Source organism: Python bivittatus, unplaced genomic scaffold, assembly GCF_059951505.1.
Source record: "Python bivittatus isolate LINGU-HERP-01145 unplaced genomic scaffold, Pbiv_v1 ctg000020_np1212, whole genome shotgun sequence".
Taxonomy (NCBI): Eukaryota; Metazoa; Chordata; class Lepidosauria; order Squamata; family Pythonidae; genus Python; species Python bivittatus.
In genome coordinates, this window is record NW_028277030.1 from 36,228,209 (window position 1) to 36,246,799 (window position 18,591).

The following is an 18,591-nucleotide window of genomic DNA, read 5'->3' on the forward strand; positions in this document are numbered from 1 at the left end:
CATATGCTTTTTTGCTGTTACCACACCTGACATCCTGTATAATAAAACAGATAGGAAGAACATGATGGCCCAGGTCAAGCTTTTCTTTACTACTGCATGGATGACTTAATGAGTAATAGAATTTTTCAGCACTTCTACCTTGTAGCATCTTAAAACCTCTGCTAAATCATGCAGTGATTAACCCTTGCTTTAGCATCATGCTTTTAATCCCATCCTTAAAAGATACCATTATGTATCTCAACAAACAGGAGTCTCAATATGTTGTTTCCACAGTAACTAAGTGGTTTTCATTAGCATTGATATAAAGGGCAAGTGAGTAAGAGGATGAGACATGCCAACAAGAAGAGTGCACTTTCTTATTGCTGCTGACTAGTGCTGATAATCTCCTGCTTTAATTGAGTATAGCATACCTTGCATCTGTTCATAGTAATGGTAGCTAACACAGAGTTCTTCAGCTGGTGCAATTTCTTTCATGTATGGAGATAAAATTTTGAGGAAAGTGATCTCTGAACCCAGTTTTTCAGCCTCCAGAACTTCTGACTGGTATTGCTGAAAATTGATGGAACTGTTTTGTACCATCTTGAGGCAGGAAACAGCCTGAAGTTAGTAATATAAGTCCTTTAGTAGGCTTAACATTGCTTTCATATAAAATCCCCTCTCACACTTATGGGTGGTATGTGTCTTCCTCAATCTTGGGTCTTCTACCAGAGGCCTGGGAATTTGAGGGTTCTGTGCAGTATCTTAACTGTTCCTTGCAGTGCACTCTTCTGGACAAAGAACTCTGATGTTGTTCCTGGGTTCTGTTGGAGCCACTCTCCCAGCTTAGGAGTCACAGCCCTGAGTGTTCCTAACACCCCTGGGACCACTTCTGGCCTTTACTTTCTACATCCTCTCTTGTTCCTCCTTCAGGCCCTGGTATTTCTCCAACTTCTCATACTCCTTCCTGATGTTGTGTCACTTGGCACCACTACATCTATCACCACCGCTGTCCTCTGGTCCTTGTCTGCTACCATGATGTCTGGGTGATTGGCCAGTACTTGCCTGCCTGTCTGGAACTGGAAGTCCCATAGGATCTTAGCTCTGTTATTCTCCATGATCTTCTGTGGAATCTCCCATCTGGACTTGGGAGGGTCTAGCCTATACACTGTGCAGATGCCCCTGTATACAATGCGAGCTACCTGGTTGTACCATTCAGTGTATGCTGTTCCTGCCTATATCTTACACCCTGCCACTATGTGTTGGACTGTCTCTGAGGCCTCTCTGCACAGTCTGCACCTTGGGTCCTGTTTAGTGTGGTTGACCCCTGCTTCTATGGATCTGGTGCTTAGTGCCTGTTCTTGTGCTGCTATGATCAGTGCCTCAGTGCTGTCTTTTAGTCCAGCCCTTTCCAGCCACTGGTAGGATTCCTAGTGTCAGCCACCTCAGCTGTCTGTCAATGGTGCATCCCATGCAGGGTCATGTCTTGCCATGACACTTCCTCTGCTTCAGCTTCCTCCCATGTCTGCTGCTGCTGCTGCTCAGGGATTCTCTCAACAGCTTAACTTTGGGTGCCATCTTACTGATGTACTCCTGGGTTTCGTCCAGACCAGTGGCTTTGACACTCACCAGACCTCACCTGCCCTCTTTCCGGCTGGTGTACAATCTCTGGGTGTTGGACTTGGGGTAGAAACCTCTGTACATTGTGAGGCTCTTTAGGACCTGTCTTACCCTTTGGGTGTTGCTGTCTTCCTTGCTTCCTCATCGTGGTTCCCATGTGACTGTGGGATACCAACGTACTTGTAGCTGTTCTATATGTCTGCTCTGTGGCCTGCTGGTAGTTCCACCCCATCAATCTTAACTACCTTCCCTCTCTTTACCACCATCTGGCCACACTTCTCCAGTTTGAATGACATCCCAATGTCCTCACTGCAGATCCATATTAGGTGGATCAGCAAGTTGATGTCTTGTTCACTCTTAGCATACACCTTGATGTCATCCATGTAGAGGAGGTGGCTGATGGTAGTTCCACTCTTGAACTTGTATCCATATCCAATTCTTGTGATTATCTGGCTGAGGGGGTTCAAGTCTATGCAGTATAGCAGTGGGGACAATGCATCACCTTGGCATATGCCACACTTGATGGCCACTTGTGTGAGCTGTGTTGAGTTGACTTCCAATGTTGTCTTCCACAGTCCCAGTTTATTCTTGAGGAAGGTCCTTAGTGTCCTGTTGACTTTGTATAGCACAGGCATTCACAGTTCCATGTGTGTGGTATTGAATCATATGCTTTCCTGTCAATCCAGGCTGTGCTCAGACTGGTCTGTCTAGACCAGTGTTTCTCAACCGTAGCAACTTGAAGATGTGCAGACTTGAACTCCCAGAAGTCCACACATCTTCAAGCTGCCAAGGTTGAGAAACACTGATCTAGACCTTGAGTCTTGGATGACTGTTCTATCCATGAGCAACGGGTGTTTCGAGCCTCTGGTGTTGTTCCCAGTGCCCTTCTGAGTTCTGATCATGTACATGCTAAAAAAATAAGGACAAATTGCTTTACCCACTTTGCATTGTTTTTCATTATTGCTCCTTTCACAAATAGTTCTGACTAAGTTATGAAAACGTATGTGGATTTTTAATTTAATTGTAGAAGTGGAAGGGGGGATCTTGTGGAGGATAAATATTAAATGTATTTTATGGGAAAATAACATGTTTACTTTGCAAATGGCAACCCTCTGTGGTAGCTTTTTGTAAACAGCCTGTGCTATGATGATATGGTAGTCCCCCTCATACTTCCTCAAAATTACAAACCTGCTCAGGGGCCAAAACAATTGGATTCCCATATGTAATGCCAAGGAGAAGACTATATTGCCAATTAAAAATCATGAAATAATCATGATTCAGTAACAAAATATTGAAAGGTCTAATATTCTGGTAACATCCATTGAATAAATAATCATTAAAAGTTTATTTCCTATAGATACAGTATAACCTAAATATCAACAGCTGTTTCAAAATGAAGCAGTATAGTATGCTGAATATTTTTATTGTTCATATCTAATGTTCATATCTATCCATTTTGACAGTTATAGTTTATTTCTATGCTACAATGTTTTATATGTTTTAAAAATACTTATTTTTGCAATAAAAAGTTTTTAAGAAAAAAAGTACACTTTCTACTATGTTATATAAGGATAAGAGTGAGCAGAATTTACCCACAAGAAAAGCCAATTAACTGGTACATGTTTCTGGCCCAGTATGTATCAGGGTCTATTTCTGAAACATATTTTCAATTTCTGTCTTTGTAATGACCAAGGATAATTCCTGTGTGTGCGCGTCTATAATCAGCTAATTCAAATATGTATGTATGTATGTATGTGAATTGGCTGATATTTTGATTTAAATTCATTGGTACAGATGAATATAGTTGGACTGTACAACAGCAGATAAACTTCACTACTGATGGATATAAAAATTTTACTTTTTTTTTAATCCAATGTTATATTAGATTTCATTTCCCATGAGTGAAATATGTAGGTTTGGGATAAGTAGTTTATATTCTCAATGCTATTACTTTCTAGGCAGTGCTGCATGATTAATAATTTAAGGACAGTTTGGCTTTGTGTAGTTGACAGAACAACTGATTTAAAAGTAAGACCAAAGGTGATACTAAGAATGTAGGTAGAAGGTAACTTTGATTACTTTCCTGGTGGCTAATGAATACCTGGAATAGGTGAACAGTTTATTTAGGTTCAATAGACATAAATTAATGAATAGACTACTTGGACTCATGTTTTGGGTCATAACTATACTGGCTAGGTTTGCGTGAGAAACGTATCTATCTTAACTGAACAAAGTTTATTCAGCCCAGTTTTGAGGTTGGTACAACACAATGAACTATAAACTAACCAAACAGCCTGGATTCAATTAACACACTACATTAAAATGTGAATGGCTAATGTGGGATGCATTACGTTGTATGCTCACAGCTAATTAATGTTACAGATAATTCCATCAAAATAATTCTGCTTAAAGCATTTTACAAAACACTAATATATTAACTAATACACTACTGTTCAGCAAAAATAGAAGAACAAATACCATTTACTGATAGTTATGCAGTAAAATTCTGGTGGTGGTTGTTCAATTGCTTGCTGTTTCTAACTCTCTGATCTATTCAGTGATTTGTCATTTCTGACTCTTGTGACCTTTGTAACATCATTTTGCCAGGACTGTAACTGCCTCTCTGAATTCCTGTTAAGTTCATTCATGTTCACTAATGGTAGTACTGTACAGCATCTACTCACCGTGTCTTTTGTCAACCTGTTTTTTAATTTTCCAAGTATCAAATTCCACATGTAATAACTACTAAATGCTGTCTATTGGTATTTTTTACTTAATACTGGCAATCTAATGGGCTTATCAGTAAAGATAAGAACATACAATTCTGAAACACATAAAGCTGGAAATGATTAGTTCCAGTAATTCCAATAAATAATGATAATCAGATATTTTGTAAGGAGAAAAGAGTGAATAAGTGTTTGTATGTACATGTCTATAAGGAGAATCCTGTTCATCGTCTTAAATTGGAACAGACATAGGAAATCTGACACTGTACCTCTGATGGGGGATGCAGTATTTCATCTACCAGATTGAGAGACTTCTTAGTGGTGGCTTCTCTTTTACAGAACTCTTGTAGAAGGATCCACATAAAATGATCATGAGATTTAAAAACTGGGCTCTACTTGGGTGGCTTTAGAAAAAAATTGTATGCAATAGAGCAGATAAATAAAATATGGTGTGCATGAAGATACATGATATTTCTTGCCTCAGATGTCATTAGAAGTTTCAGGAGAAAGGTCAGCATGTTTTCTCTTGATTGTGCAAGGTTCAAAGTCATTAAATTATGGAATTGTGCCAGTTGGGTATGACAGAGCAAAAATTACAAAGCAGAAATCATAGATGTTTCCTTGTGATTCACAGGCAATTCGGACACTTTCTCCAAAACTCAAGTGGGTTTGTTGAAATTTTAACATTTTCTTAGAAGATGATAATGGGGATCCATTCCTACAGAAATCTTGACAGATAACAATGTTGAGATGGAATCCACTTCAAACAGATATTTCCCCAAGGAGTATGCATGTACATGTAATTTTCCTAAGATGATATACAGCAACTTTTGCTTACAGTAATTGCAGGGAAAAGGATTAATCTCTTTTCACTTGTGCTATACTTCTGATTGTAAATGCCTTTAGGAAAGTTTTGAAAACAGAAATAATTACCTGTTATTTGAAATTGTTTGCATTTGTTCACTAAGAATTCACCTAGCATATTTTTGAACAGGCTATTAGAATCAAATTACAGGCTATGTTATAGCTATATGTAAGAAAACATAGGCCATTTATGTACTTTTTTCTCTGAGCTGAGGACTACTTTTGAGTCCTGTGGAGTGTACTGGAGGCTATATGTCAGGCGGGTAACAGGAAATAAATGTAATCAGTGCAAAAAGCAATTGTGCCCCGAATAAAAGGCACATTTTTTCTTAAATCCCATCCATAGGCTGATTCTTCTTTTCTATTCTCATGCCTTTTTCACTGTTGAAGCTATTAATTTTCATTTTAACTTACTTGCCAAAAATTGGTGGCAACTAAGGGACTCACATAAAATAGGTACATGCAGTCCATTCCTCACCTTGTAGGATGCTATGGAGAAATAATGCAGGGGTTAACCCTTCTCCTACCAAAGATTTTTTTCCTATAAATCTCTCTCCAGCTGATTTCAAGATCATGATGGCAGGGCAGATACATAGGTCTAAAACAGGTTTCCCTAAGCTGATCCCCAAGAAAGAGCTGGAGGAGATTTGGGAAGTGCTTGATTTCCCCCCTTTTTAAATTTGGGGGAATTATCCAAGCCCCTTGTTTAAAAAATAGTTTAATACAATTTAATAGATTACTTTAACTGGGGATGATGACCCTTAAAATATATAATTGTTGTGCTTTTTCAGTATTCTCACAAGATGAGCTTTTTGTTGATAAAAGTGAGAAGCAATTAGGGTTATGCAGAAAATTCAAAAATATATATTTTGTTCCATGCACATAACATATTTTTTCTAGAGTTTTTGTTTTGAGTGGACAGACTCAAATCCAGGATTTTGGCTGAGAAAAATCTGGGAGAATCTGAGAGTGTTTTGGATTTTGGCTGAGAAATTTTTAAGGTAACCTTGTGGGGTGAATAGTGCAAGATTGGTGCTTTTTGTACCTCTCTCCCCTCCACTTCTGCATGGCCCGTTTTCACCCTTTTTAAAGGCTTTCACCATCACGCAAGCATGGCTTATCCAACTTGTTTATCCACCCCCTTCTCAATAGCTCTGCCAAAGTACCAGAAAACCTCTACTTAGAGTAAGTACCTCTGAGTAGGCTTCTACCCAGATCATATAAGCCTCTGGTTTGTATCTAGAACAAACGTGTATCTTGAGTCTGTGTCTGGATGAAGCATATATTTCAGTCTGGGTGCACAACACCATCAACAACCTGTTCTATGCAAGGAACGGTTCATGTACAAAATGTTTTTAACAAAACCTAGAAACAACATGAAAACAATCAATTTGAAGAGAATTTAGTCCTTAATATGTTGGACCCAACTACATGCAAATATGATCAAATATTTTTACCAGGGCTTGAAGGTAAAAGTAAATGAGCGTTCTTAATCAGCCATTAAAATATGTAATAAGCCTTAATGACTTTAAGGATTTTGTAGACATAAATCTTGAATCAAAATTACCTATTCCTGTTCCACCCACAATTGCTAAAGGTGCATTTAAAAAAAAGAACAAGAAAGGCTGTTAACAGCACAGAACCAAAATTAGTTCTGGTGGGATAAATGATATTATTGCACGTGAAAGAGGTAAGTTAACAATTGGCCATAATCCTACTTAATGACCATTAAAAAGCTTTTGACAAATTGGGATGCAGAATTTTTGTCAAGACTTGGCACTGACAACATCATTATCAACTGACACTAGATCTTCTAAAGAGCTATCGGAGAATGTTTGCTATATGGAAACTTATCAACAAAATACATAGTTCGCATATTGCGAAACACCATTTGTTACTTTTTTTCTAATTTTACATATTCTAACTTGTTAAAATCTAATTTATGAATGTTTATTGTATCAATTTTAAAATATTTAGCATTTTATGGAAATATTTGTTTTAATTTATATAGACCCCTACAAGATTTTGCAAGTAATCTTATTAACAAATCAGTAACATACCTCTGCTTGTCTGGATGTGCACATTGCAACTTTCCTCATTTCCAGCCAGTTGGCATAGTCATAGTCTGGAGGCCAGTAGCTCCCATGGACACCAGATTGTGCAAGGTTGGTTTAAAATACTAGCAGCTGTAAAGGCAGCTAAGAGAGGTTTGGGTGGTAGAGGGATGAACAGCTTCAGGGAAATTGTGAAAGAGTTCACTGTCTTTCATAGGTATTTTGTTACACAGAAGGAGGGACTGAGTACTATTGCATGTGATGAACAACAGTTACAGAAGTATAGCTGTGCCTCTGCCATTTTATTCAGATTTCTTTTTTTCATTTTAATAAAAGATCTTTGACAGTCCTTTACTCCCCTGCTTTGCTACTTAAGATATCATTTATCTAGTGATTTTAGGAGCTCATATTGTTGTTATTAAGAAAATCTGTAATGACGAACAATTGTTTATCATTAAAAAAAACCCTCTAAGCAGGGGTACAAATTATAATAAAAACAGTAAAACCACAAGAAGTGACATTACTATTTTAATACAACTTTCAGAGCCCATTTCAGTGGCACCTGTGTGTGAGGAGAAAGGAGGGTCAGACTAATGAAAGCAAAGTTGTGTCACTGCAGTGCAAACCTCACACCTTTACTATGTGGATCAGGTTGCATGCATGCCCAAAGGGGGCAGAATATGCAGCACAATTCTGTGATGCTGATTTTGTCATTTTGATGAAAGCAACTAAACTCTACATTTTTTTCTTTTCATCCTCTTTGCACAAACCTAGTTCAACATTCCTTTTTTTAAATACTTCTTACAGTATGTGTCATTCCTGAGTTTCTTGGCTAGCTTCTCTGCTTTCTTCATTGCTATATGTCTATGAAGGGCTTTAATTATAACCATAGTGACAACCTTATATCACACAGAAGATTAACTTTCCTTTGTTTGATTTGGTAGCGACTGAACATTCCATACCACACCACTGGAACAAATCTACAAGTGCAACAATAGATTGCTCTAATCTCATTGCTGGCCTCTAGTGTTACATAATGATATGCTGGTACATTCTGATTTCTGGAATAGAAGAATTTGCATTGATAGTAAAAGGTCATATAACCCAGATAACATTTGCTATGGAGACAGACCTGTTTCTGAAGAAGTGTACTAGCAAGCCATTACCATGTGCACTAAGTTAAAAAGACATTCATTGTTAGGAATGAAGAAATCATTGGATTGGCAAAAACTGGTAAGTCGTCCTCTTGCTTCTTTTCTGTTTCCTAGGCCATAAATTTCAGCTACATTCTCCTGCTTACTATTTCCAACTTTGGCATTCCAATCTCTAACTCTAAACAGCACATCTTATTTGCATGTTCTGCCAATTTCAGATTGAACTTGACCAAAAAGCTCATCAGCTTCCTCTTTTTCTACATCAGTAGTTGGAGCATGAAGTTGGATAAGAATCATATTAAAGGGTCTGGCAAGACCAATTGATATAGTTGGTCATTGCTTGACATATATCCAAGTCATGTCTTTGCTATATCCTTCCTGGCTATGAAAGCAGCACCATTCCTTGTTTTTGATTACATGAGTAGGAAACAATATGATCTGACTGAAAGTACATTTCAGTTTGCTCATGCATAAGATCTCAATGTGTAGGTGATTAATTTCATTATTATTATTAATTAAATATATGCCACCCAGCTCACAATGATTTATTTTTCACTTGTTGAGTTTTCCCATGTTCGCACTTCTTACATTCCTTGTCCCATTGTGATTCTGTTTTTACAGCTTCAGATTTCTTTTTCCTGCATGGCAGCATCAGCAGCTAGACTTCCCAAAACCTTCCCAAATAATCTAATGTATCGTAAACACCATCAGTATTCCGAAAGATCCTCTCCTCTTCCTCTATAGCATGTTGAGTGCCATCCGACCTGAGGGGCTCATCATCTGACACTATATCGTCAATAGCTTTATCTTGTTTATCCATGTGTTTTTCTTGGTAAAATACAGGAATGATTTACTATTGCCGTTTCCCACATAATATGAAAGGATGCCTTTGTCCTTGCCACGAAAGTGATCATCTGCCTCCAGCATCTTTGTATACTACTGCTAGCTGATAAGGGTACCTGCTTGTTTTGGCTGGGCAGCTAGGATGACCTTCATGCTTGGGTGTCCCTGCTGTGAGAATTGTAAAGGATTTGGAGCTGACTTTAGGGAAGATATGAAAGAACTACGAAGGAAGGGTTTGGGCAGCAATTATATGGTCCATAAATTGAAGGAAGCATGAGAAATTCAAAATAACCCTGCCTTGACTTTGTTTAATATGAGACAAAGAGGAACTTGGACAGGCTTTCAAGACTGATGTCACCTCTTCTGTATAGGCCAGGTCAACAGACACTGCAAGAATTGCAGGAATGCTGCTTTATTATTATAGGGTATAATAAGAGAATTTGAAAGCCTGTCCTCTGGCTGGAAGCTGGAATGGAAGCAGTTGGGGATAGCAAAATCTATGCTGATTTAGTTTATTGTTGGCTCACAGATAGCAGAGCATCTTAAATGAGCCTTGGGAATAGCCCACAGATGAGTTAAAGTATTATCCATTAGTCCTTGTGCCAGCATAAAGCTATAGCTGATCCTTATCTTGTCACATGCACACTATCATATGATGATGGCCTTATTTCCTATATGCAGGACATGTTCAGGAAAGGGATTCAAAGAGAGATTTCAGGGCTCTGAAGGCGTTCAAAGAACTGACAGATATTGGGGAAGAGGGTTGCATGGGAGTATCCAGGGAGATGAGGAGAAAGGAAGGGAAGGAGTGATTGGGTGGAGGTTTAAATAAATATAGTGAAGTCCGTGGGGGTGGGGGTGGGCAGGGAGGATTGATCTGGCATTTTTCTTCTGTTTAGGTGACCAATGTGTAAGTTATGTATCTTTTAACTTTCTTGTACCTGTTCTTATAACTTAACTAATTTGGGGAATTAGTTTAGCCCTAAATAGCCATGGGACTATTAGGGACTACAGTAAAACTGATTTCCCCTAAACACAGACCATTCATTGGGTTTTGCTGTTCACGTCATACAGTATACTAACCCCATTTCTCTCGACTCAGTTGAGTGTATTATGTGAATATTATAGTCTAGATTCAACTTGCTTAAGACTTCTGTTATCACACTGGTAAGGCACTCACTGACAGGAAAAGGATTTTACTGTGATGAACCATTTTTTGCTGTAGCAGACTGCAATTTTTGGAAGAATTCACTTTCTGAGGGCCAAAAGAACCACAGTGAATATCAAAGGATGTAGCTGAAATTTTCAGCTTGCTTTTTGGTTTGGGTGTTTATCAGACAAAATACATATATTACACCTAATGGATGTTCAGCACATATACTTTAGTCCTAACTTTAAAAATTAAAAAACAACACTTTTTCCTATTGAATTTTAATGATCCAAAACCTACATGCTTCCAGGAGTTGCAAAAATGGGACTGAGGCGGCATTTTATCCACAGGTTGCTTATCTGTGGTTAGTAATGTCACAACATAACCCCTGTATATTCATGAATTTGATCAAAAGTAAGTCCTATTATGTTTTAAATGGTTCTTTGCCATATAATATGTATAGACTTATAATATGAAAAATGTATTTCAGATTACTATAAAATATGAGTGCATATCATTTATGCTGGATATTTACTGCTATGGAGATGAGCCTCATATATTGTTTGACTTGTTTTATATAGTTATTAGCTTTTTTTAAATCCCAAGGCAACTTCATGGATAAATAGTAGTTTATGTTTACTATATGACTGATAAGGTTGTGCAAGTTTTAAAAAATGATTCTGAAGTGCTTTGGACCTTATAAAAGGGAAATACCTCTGTGCTATTCATTAGAGCAGTCAGGTTTTTTTTTCAGATTTCCACGTGACCCTAAAAAAAAGATGCCACTCCTTTAAGGAGTCCAATACTTAAAGATAATTCAGCTATTAGTGTATAGCATGCACAACCCTACTGTTGCCATCTTTTTACCAGCAGTTTTTCACAATAGCACTGTAAATTAGGCCTGCGAATATTGAGTTGAAACCAATATGAATTACTGGGTTTTTTTGAAAAACCAATCTGATTAATTTTGAATGTCTGAATCAATTATTTTAGCATCCAGTGTCCTTTTCTCCCTCTTTACTAGCATTTGAACCGTGGCAATTCAAATATATAAAGAAAAAGGAATTTTAGGAGTTAAATTATTATGCAGAAACATAAATTGAAATTATTTCCTGATATATTGAACATACCGTACTCACCTTATAGACTCTTTAACATTGTTGATGAAATATATGCAACATTATGGCTTGGTGTCAGGTTACTAAATTATTAAAGTGAAAACTCAAATGTTGATATGGAATTTGGCAGAGGATGAAAAGCAATGCATATATCAAATAATAGGCTTTAACATACTTAGCTTACCTGCTAAGAAGATAAAGTACTTAGGAATTTTCTTGGTAAAAAAATAACAAAGATTTGTTTGAGAATAATTACTTACCAACCAGGAAAATATATTAACAGATATTTCTAGATGAGAAAAAAGTTAAATCTGTCTTAATTGCAGCTATTGAAATGAATATCCTCCCAATATTAAACTTTCTTTTTCGGATGATTCCAGTATTTATTGAAAAAAAATAAGGTATAAATATTTGGCATAGACAAGTAATGAATTATATACAGACCAATAAAAGGCTAAGGATTAAATCCAAAATTTTGCAGGTTGTATGTGTTAGAGGCCACAAGAATGTTACTGTATATGCTTCCTAATGGAAAATACATTTGATACCCTCTTAGAAGAATGGTTAACTAAATTATATGTGACTCGATGTCTAGAATAACTTTATATTTAAAAAGTAAATCTGACATAGAATTTAATTTTAATTGGAAATCATTCCATACTACAATCTTATTATGGAATTGTCACATCCAAAATTGGGATTTTAGAGTTTATATTTTACTTGGCATATAATTTATAGTATTGGGATAGTATATGATTTACTATCTATAGTTGTTTTTTAATAATTTGAACAGTGTTAACCAAGCATTTTTAGCTTAAAGCTCTATAGGGACACGTGGATTTTGGTTAGAAAATGATTAATTAGAATATATTAGTTTGATGATATTTAGTATTTATTGCCTGTCTGCCCATATTTCTCTACCTGTACCTAATTTTATTATCTGTATCACTCATATTCTTTCAAAATATATAATAAAAAAAAAAGAGGAAACCATCCAAATCAGTCTGAATTGATTCAGAGGTACCTGATTTGATTTGACTATTTGAACTGAACTGTTGCTTCAATTCAGAAACCCAATTCAACTCAGAGATTCATGTGAATTATTTTTGAACCAAATCACTGCATCAAATATTCCCACAGCTCTACTTTATACAACAGAAAGCAGGAATCTTGCACTGAATTTACACTTCATTCAATAAAAAGCAATGAATTCCCTTATAACTTTTTGCATTCAACATAGATTTTTTTTTCTGTTTATTTTTTAATAAACATACTTTGTTAAATTAAGTTTTGTGCATCGCAATATAGGAAAGTATTTAGTAAAGGTAGTTACTATTCCTGGGTTGCCCAACTGTTGTGGAGTAGATGATTACAAGAGAAATGTACACACAATATTTTTCTCATCCACATGTCATTAAGTACAAGCATTTTCCTGCAATCGAATACAGTGCAAATCAAGGAATCATCAGTAAGTTTATTAGCATAATTTTCAATTTCCAATAACAATTATTTCTTTCTCTTTTCTTATCACACAGCATGTACTATTACGTATGTGTTTACCTGACGTTCACTTTTCTTTGTTCATTCAATATTTGGGGGATATAATCATGCAAATAGTATTACACTGTCTTGTGAGTAATTCTTGTTTATCTTCAATATTTATTACCTTCAATATTTTGAAGCTTCTTCTCTGTAATTAAGGCAGGGTTAGGGGCAACTTATGTAACAGCAGTTATTCAAACCTTTCATCACTGTTATTGAAAATGGGAGTTAAAGTTTAATAACATCTGGAAGTCAACGTATGGTCTATTCCTGGGCTAAAGCTTACTGTCTTCTGTGTGCTGTTAGCTGCTTCCTGTCTTATACAAATTAACAGATAAAAGCCCCCTTTTTTCCCCCATTCCATGGATGCAAACAGACAATACCACTCTTCATGTCTGGAAATGCTTAACTTGTCCAATTTCTGTATGTCAGGCTTCCTGTAGCAGCCCAGATGAGTTAGAATCTGTGCCAAAAGTGATACCTAAAGCAGTGGAGTCGCTCAGAAATTAGAAGAGGTGCTTTGAATTTTTTAAAACCATGCATCTTTTCCCAGGGTCATGCTTCTGTTCTCTGCAGCTACAGTACCACATGATCCAGGAAAAAACATGGCCACTTTAGAGTTGCCGATAACTGCTACATTTGCGAACCACTTGAAGCACCTTTTTGGAGTCATATCCAAAACACTGCATAACTTGAATTATGATAACCCCTTAGCAAAAAGCATTAAGTTTCTGTGTATCTTAAACTGCAATATTTAAATGGTTTCATTATAATTAGCTCCAGTGCCTTCACCCTGAAATATTTTGCTAGGAAGCCATAAATTTGGAAATTGCCAGCTCTAGAATAAGAAATTATGTACTATTTATAATTCCTGTTGAAATAAATGGGATTACTCAAAACTGCAATCACACATACAGAATTTTGGTTTAATTATTACTATAGCAGTAATACAAGACTCCTGAAGCCAATGAGTTAGAAAGGCTCTTCAAGTGTTCATCTGAATGCACACAAGACTGAAAGTAGTTAGAAGATGGGATTATACATCTAGCTCTGCAACTTCCCCATGTTCAACTGGAAAATCTGAGGAGGTGTTCCATTTTCAGTTACCTGAATTCAAGTACAGCTCTCTATGCAATCTGGAGCTACTACTTGTCTTCAAAGCAAATGCAAGTTCAACCTTTCATAAGACCTCATAGCTGAATGTTTGATGTTTTGAGAGAATAAGGAGTAGGAATGTCTGCACACCTCATCTTCTATTCATTTGCAAGCCTTTGCAAGACTAGAGAGCACTAGATTGCTCTTTTCTTGGTGCATTTGGAAGGTTTATCAAAATATTTTCCAAGAGGTTACTTAAGGATGCTTGGATGACTTTTAAAGGATCTCTTGGTATCTAGGACTGATGAAAACAATGTTATCTAAGAAAATAAGAGTCCTGCCAAATCAGAAACTGGCCATAGTGGCAAAAGGCCACTTGGAGGCCCACATAAGGACTTGAAGGCAAATGTTTTCCATATTTCAGCAACTGATATTTAGTGCCACTAAATATTGAAGTTGCTATTGCCACTGCTATTATGGTTAACAAATCTCTCTGCTCCCTGAATCTGCCTAATCCCCTTTTGAAAATACCCAAGCCAATATTCATTGCCACATTTTGCTACAATGAATTCCACATGTGAGCTATGCTTTATATTAAAAAATACTTTTCTCATTATGTCAGAAGTGACCAGATTATCTGCGTTGTAATTAATCTCATGATACCCTCATGTTTTATAACTGCAGCTCATACCTAGGTGAAGCCATCTACTTGAATTGAAGTGGACATTCTGTCACTCATAGAAACTGTTATGTGAATATACCCCTTCGAAGGGCCTCACTTTCTCTGTACTGGCTTCCCAGCAAATACAAATCTTGTCTAGTTATGCAAGAGATATTTGGTGAATATATCAGGCTTTGAGAGCCAGTTTGGTATAGTGGTTAAGGCATCAGGTGGCCTCAGGCTAGAAACTGGGAGGTGGTGAGTTGTAGTCCCACCTTAGGCACAAAGCCAGCTGGGTGACCTTGGGCCAATCATTCTCTCTCAGCCCCAGGAAGAAGGCAAGGGCAAACCACTTCCAAAATCTTGCCAAGAAAACTGCAGGGACTTGTCCAGGCAGTCGCCAGGAGTCAACACTGACTCGAAGGCACACACACATATCAGGCTTTAACTGGATTGAGAAATTTTACAGTGACAAAAAAGTAAAAATGGCCACAGGACTCACCAAATGTAAGACCAACTCAAGACCAAAGTATATAATCTATCTTCTCTTTCTTTTACTTTTTCTACTTTACATACTGAGAACCTTGCACATCTGTTCAGGAGGGCTGAGTAATGCGTATGTGAAGACTTGATCCTTTCCCATTGGTGTTCAGTGTATTATTGAGAAAGAGAACATTATGCCGATCCTATGCATTTAAAAAATATATGTTACCATTACCCCTCAAAAGGGGGTGGGTATAGGGGACCGTGATTGTAGGCCTTATGCACATACGCTTCATTAATCAGGAGCAGGCTGGTAAGGTTTTTGCTTTTAAACTCTATGATCCAATCACAGTAAGAAAGTGTACATATATAAGACACAATATATATCAATTGATCATAAATATACATACTTGCCAGAGCTATGATATGAAGCAACCCTCTAGCATGCTACCCTATTGCATATTGCTAGTATGTTCAATGTGCTTCCCTGTTTTTGGGGGGAGAGGAGAGGGAAGGAGCCACTCACCTCCTTCATGTAATAGTTTCTTCCCTAAATTTGGTGACTGATAAGGATGCTTACTGCCAAAAGATATCAGTGTTACATCACTGGTGAGTTATAGGCAGGTGCTGTTGCAATTATTCACAAGATATGGAGGTGCCCCAGCTCTAATTAGAGCTTTGGAAAAACTGGTCCTGGCCAATGGCATCAGGAATGGTAGGACCATAGAAGATACCCACTGACTCTGGGTTTGTTGCTTATTTAAGTGGTGCCTTGCTGAATCGGTTCAGATCAAGTTTCTAGTCTAGCATCACCTCTGCTTTCTAACATTTGTTTTACTTAAGGCTGGTGACATTTGTGCAAACCCAGATATAAATGAACTTCTGGTATATCTTGTTACTTCCCACCCTATCCCTGCCCATGTATATAAATAAACAAAGTCCCAACACAAATTGGGTTATTTCTCTTTTGCAGCTTGTAAAGAAATAGAAATTGTTCCTATTTTTACATTATTGGTTTGAACTATGACAGACACACACTGACAGGGCCATTCAAGTATTAAACAACAACAGTAACAGCACACCTTTCAGCCTAATCTAGTTATACCTTCATTCTTCTTCTTCCATACTACATTATGTAAGCAATTCAAGTGAAAGCATTGGTAAATTAACATGACGATTTTGGATCCCTGTCATATATTCTAAACAATACTATTAACTTATTGGACCAAATAATTTTCCCAATTTCAGCTTACTTATTTATTATAATTAGGGAAATATCTTAGACTATGATGGGGGGACAGTGATAAAAAATAATGTATAAACCATTTTTATGGGTCAAATGTGAAACAATATTTAGGAAAATGCTACAATTGTTTGCCATTAAAAAAAAATTATTGTTACATGGTATGATCAAGACAAATTTAAGTGCACACTTACCTGGAAGTAAAGGCCATTAAACTCAATCAAAGCTGCAATTTTATGTATGCTTACTTAAAAAGAAGCTCCAATAAGCCCAACAGAGCATACTTCTGAATAGGTACAGTGCTATTGTATTGTAATGAAACTATCAGAATACAATTCAGAGATGTTAAGGTCAATAGGAATTTTGGATAGTATACATTTAAGGCTTTTCATGAGCAGAAGGGTTTCTGTTAGTGAAACAGGTGGGAGGCAGTTCATTCTGTTCCTGCAGCCTTTGATCCATCCTCAGACTGTTTCCCAGAGAGTTGTAAATGCTTCTGGAACAGAATTTGGCTGGGTGTACAAGGTATATAAGGAACAAAGTAGAGGGAAAGATTTCTTGAGGTGCATGCTTACATGACAGTCCTCACATTCTGTCTCTTCTATGGATGACTGTTTTGGAATTTTAGTCAAGTTGTCATGCACTAAGCCATGGTTTAACCCTGGTTTATTAAATAAAGGCACAGTTGGCTGGATTTGTAGAACTTGATAAGACAAAACTAGATACGTTATAGTTTAGTGCAATGTATGAATCCTGACATACTATTTCCATAACTTTATAACCACTTGGGGCTAACCATGCATATGTTGATTAGCCATAGATGCCATGCCAGATGATAATGAATACCTTGAACAAACCTGATTTAATGCTATGTCATCTGGAGCCCCCATCATCTTAGCTGTGACTGCCTGACTGACATTTCCTGGTATGTATGTATGCTGTGTTAATTTTTATGTATATGTATGCTATATGTTAATTTTTTTAAGCGATGGTTTGGAATCACTTACATGGAGTGAGGGAAAGCTAAGCCACCACCTCTTCACTGGTATATTTATTTCATTCCACACAACATGCATGGGTTGAAGAAACTGTGTCCCCAACAGTTTCTGTGAGGACTCTGGTTGAAGCAGCTGCACTGTGCAGCTGTTCTTCTTGTCTACCCAAAAAGCAAATTTAAACTTAAGTTAAATAAATCTCCTCCCTTCCAAATTCAGATGACACCTTTTGCAGACGTTTGGTCAGCATAACCACAGTTTCATAAGCCTAACCAGGGAGTGAAATTTATCTTTTTATGTAAATGTTTTAGTGAAATATTGATATAGTCCCAGGCACTGCAGAAATAATATGACATAGTTTTAGATTTATGTGGTGTCTTATTGTATTTATATAGTTAATATAATGTATTTTCATGCCTTCTTATATATTACAGGTAGATTCATATAACTCGCTATATGTGATTTGCCTATGATTTAGCATGTTGTAGGAATTGAGCCACCAAGCTTTGTAAAAAATGGTTAGCTTACTGTGTGAGCTCAGCCAATTATGATTTATTCAGAAAACAATAGTAAAGCAAAACACTGCATTCTGGGAATGCATCCTTACTTAAGTTGACTAATTGCTTCCAGATTAGTCTCATTGCTCTGTTTCATTCACAGAAGTTTGCAGAGCACTTCAATATAGGTGTCTTTAAGATGCCAGGATGACATCATGGGTGTCAACATACGAATAATGGGAATTATGTAATTGGCATCAGTTGTGCCTCTGATGTAAATAATATAATTCATGTCCTTTGCCCTATGATGTTATGATAAGCATGATGTCATTTGCTCCCAACTACAGATGCCCATGGACTTTAGACATATTTGTCTTCCGTTTGTAATTCTGATATGTTACTCCATTTTTTTCCCTTTACCACTAAGGAGGGCAACTTAGCTGAACTGTGCCTTCTGATCAGCCATGCTTTGAGCCATCTGCTTGAAAACACTTAAGTTTTTCTAAATCGATTGCAGAATCTGAACAAGAGGTCCCACAGGAAGTAGGATACTTTTCTCTGTCATGATCA

At 36.9% G+C, this 18,591-nt stretch overlaps 1 protein-coding gene and 1 long non-coding RNA gene across 2 annotated transcripts in view; one reads left to right on the forward strand and one right to left on the reverse strand.

Moving 5' to 3' along the window:
- The window catches only part of GCLC (glutamate-cysteine ligase catalytic subunit), a 62,659-nt gene extending 55,269 nt beyond the window's left edge, over positions 1–7,390 (reverse strand). Inside the window, exon 1 of the mRNA XM_088137020.1 lies at positions 7,247–7,390. Within this exon, the coding sequence (XP_087993146.1) occupies positions 7,247–7,285 (39 nt within the window). The 5' untranslated portion in view covers positions 7,286–7,390. The remainder of the gene's footprint in view (positions 1–7,246) is intronic.
- A 154-nt stretch (positions 7,391–7,544) lies between these two features.
- LOC148217029 (uncharacterized) lies at positions 7,545–13,582 on the forward strand. The gene is made up of 2 exons (XR_015795509.1): positions 7,545–8,473; positions 9,016–13,582. It is a non-coding gene; the product is annotated as an uncharacterized LOC148217029 (long non-coding RNA).
- Positions 13,583–18,591: the final 5,009 nt, after the last annotated feature.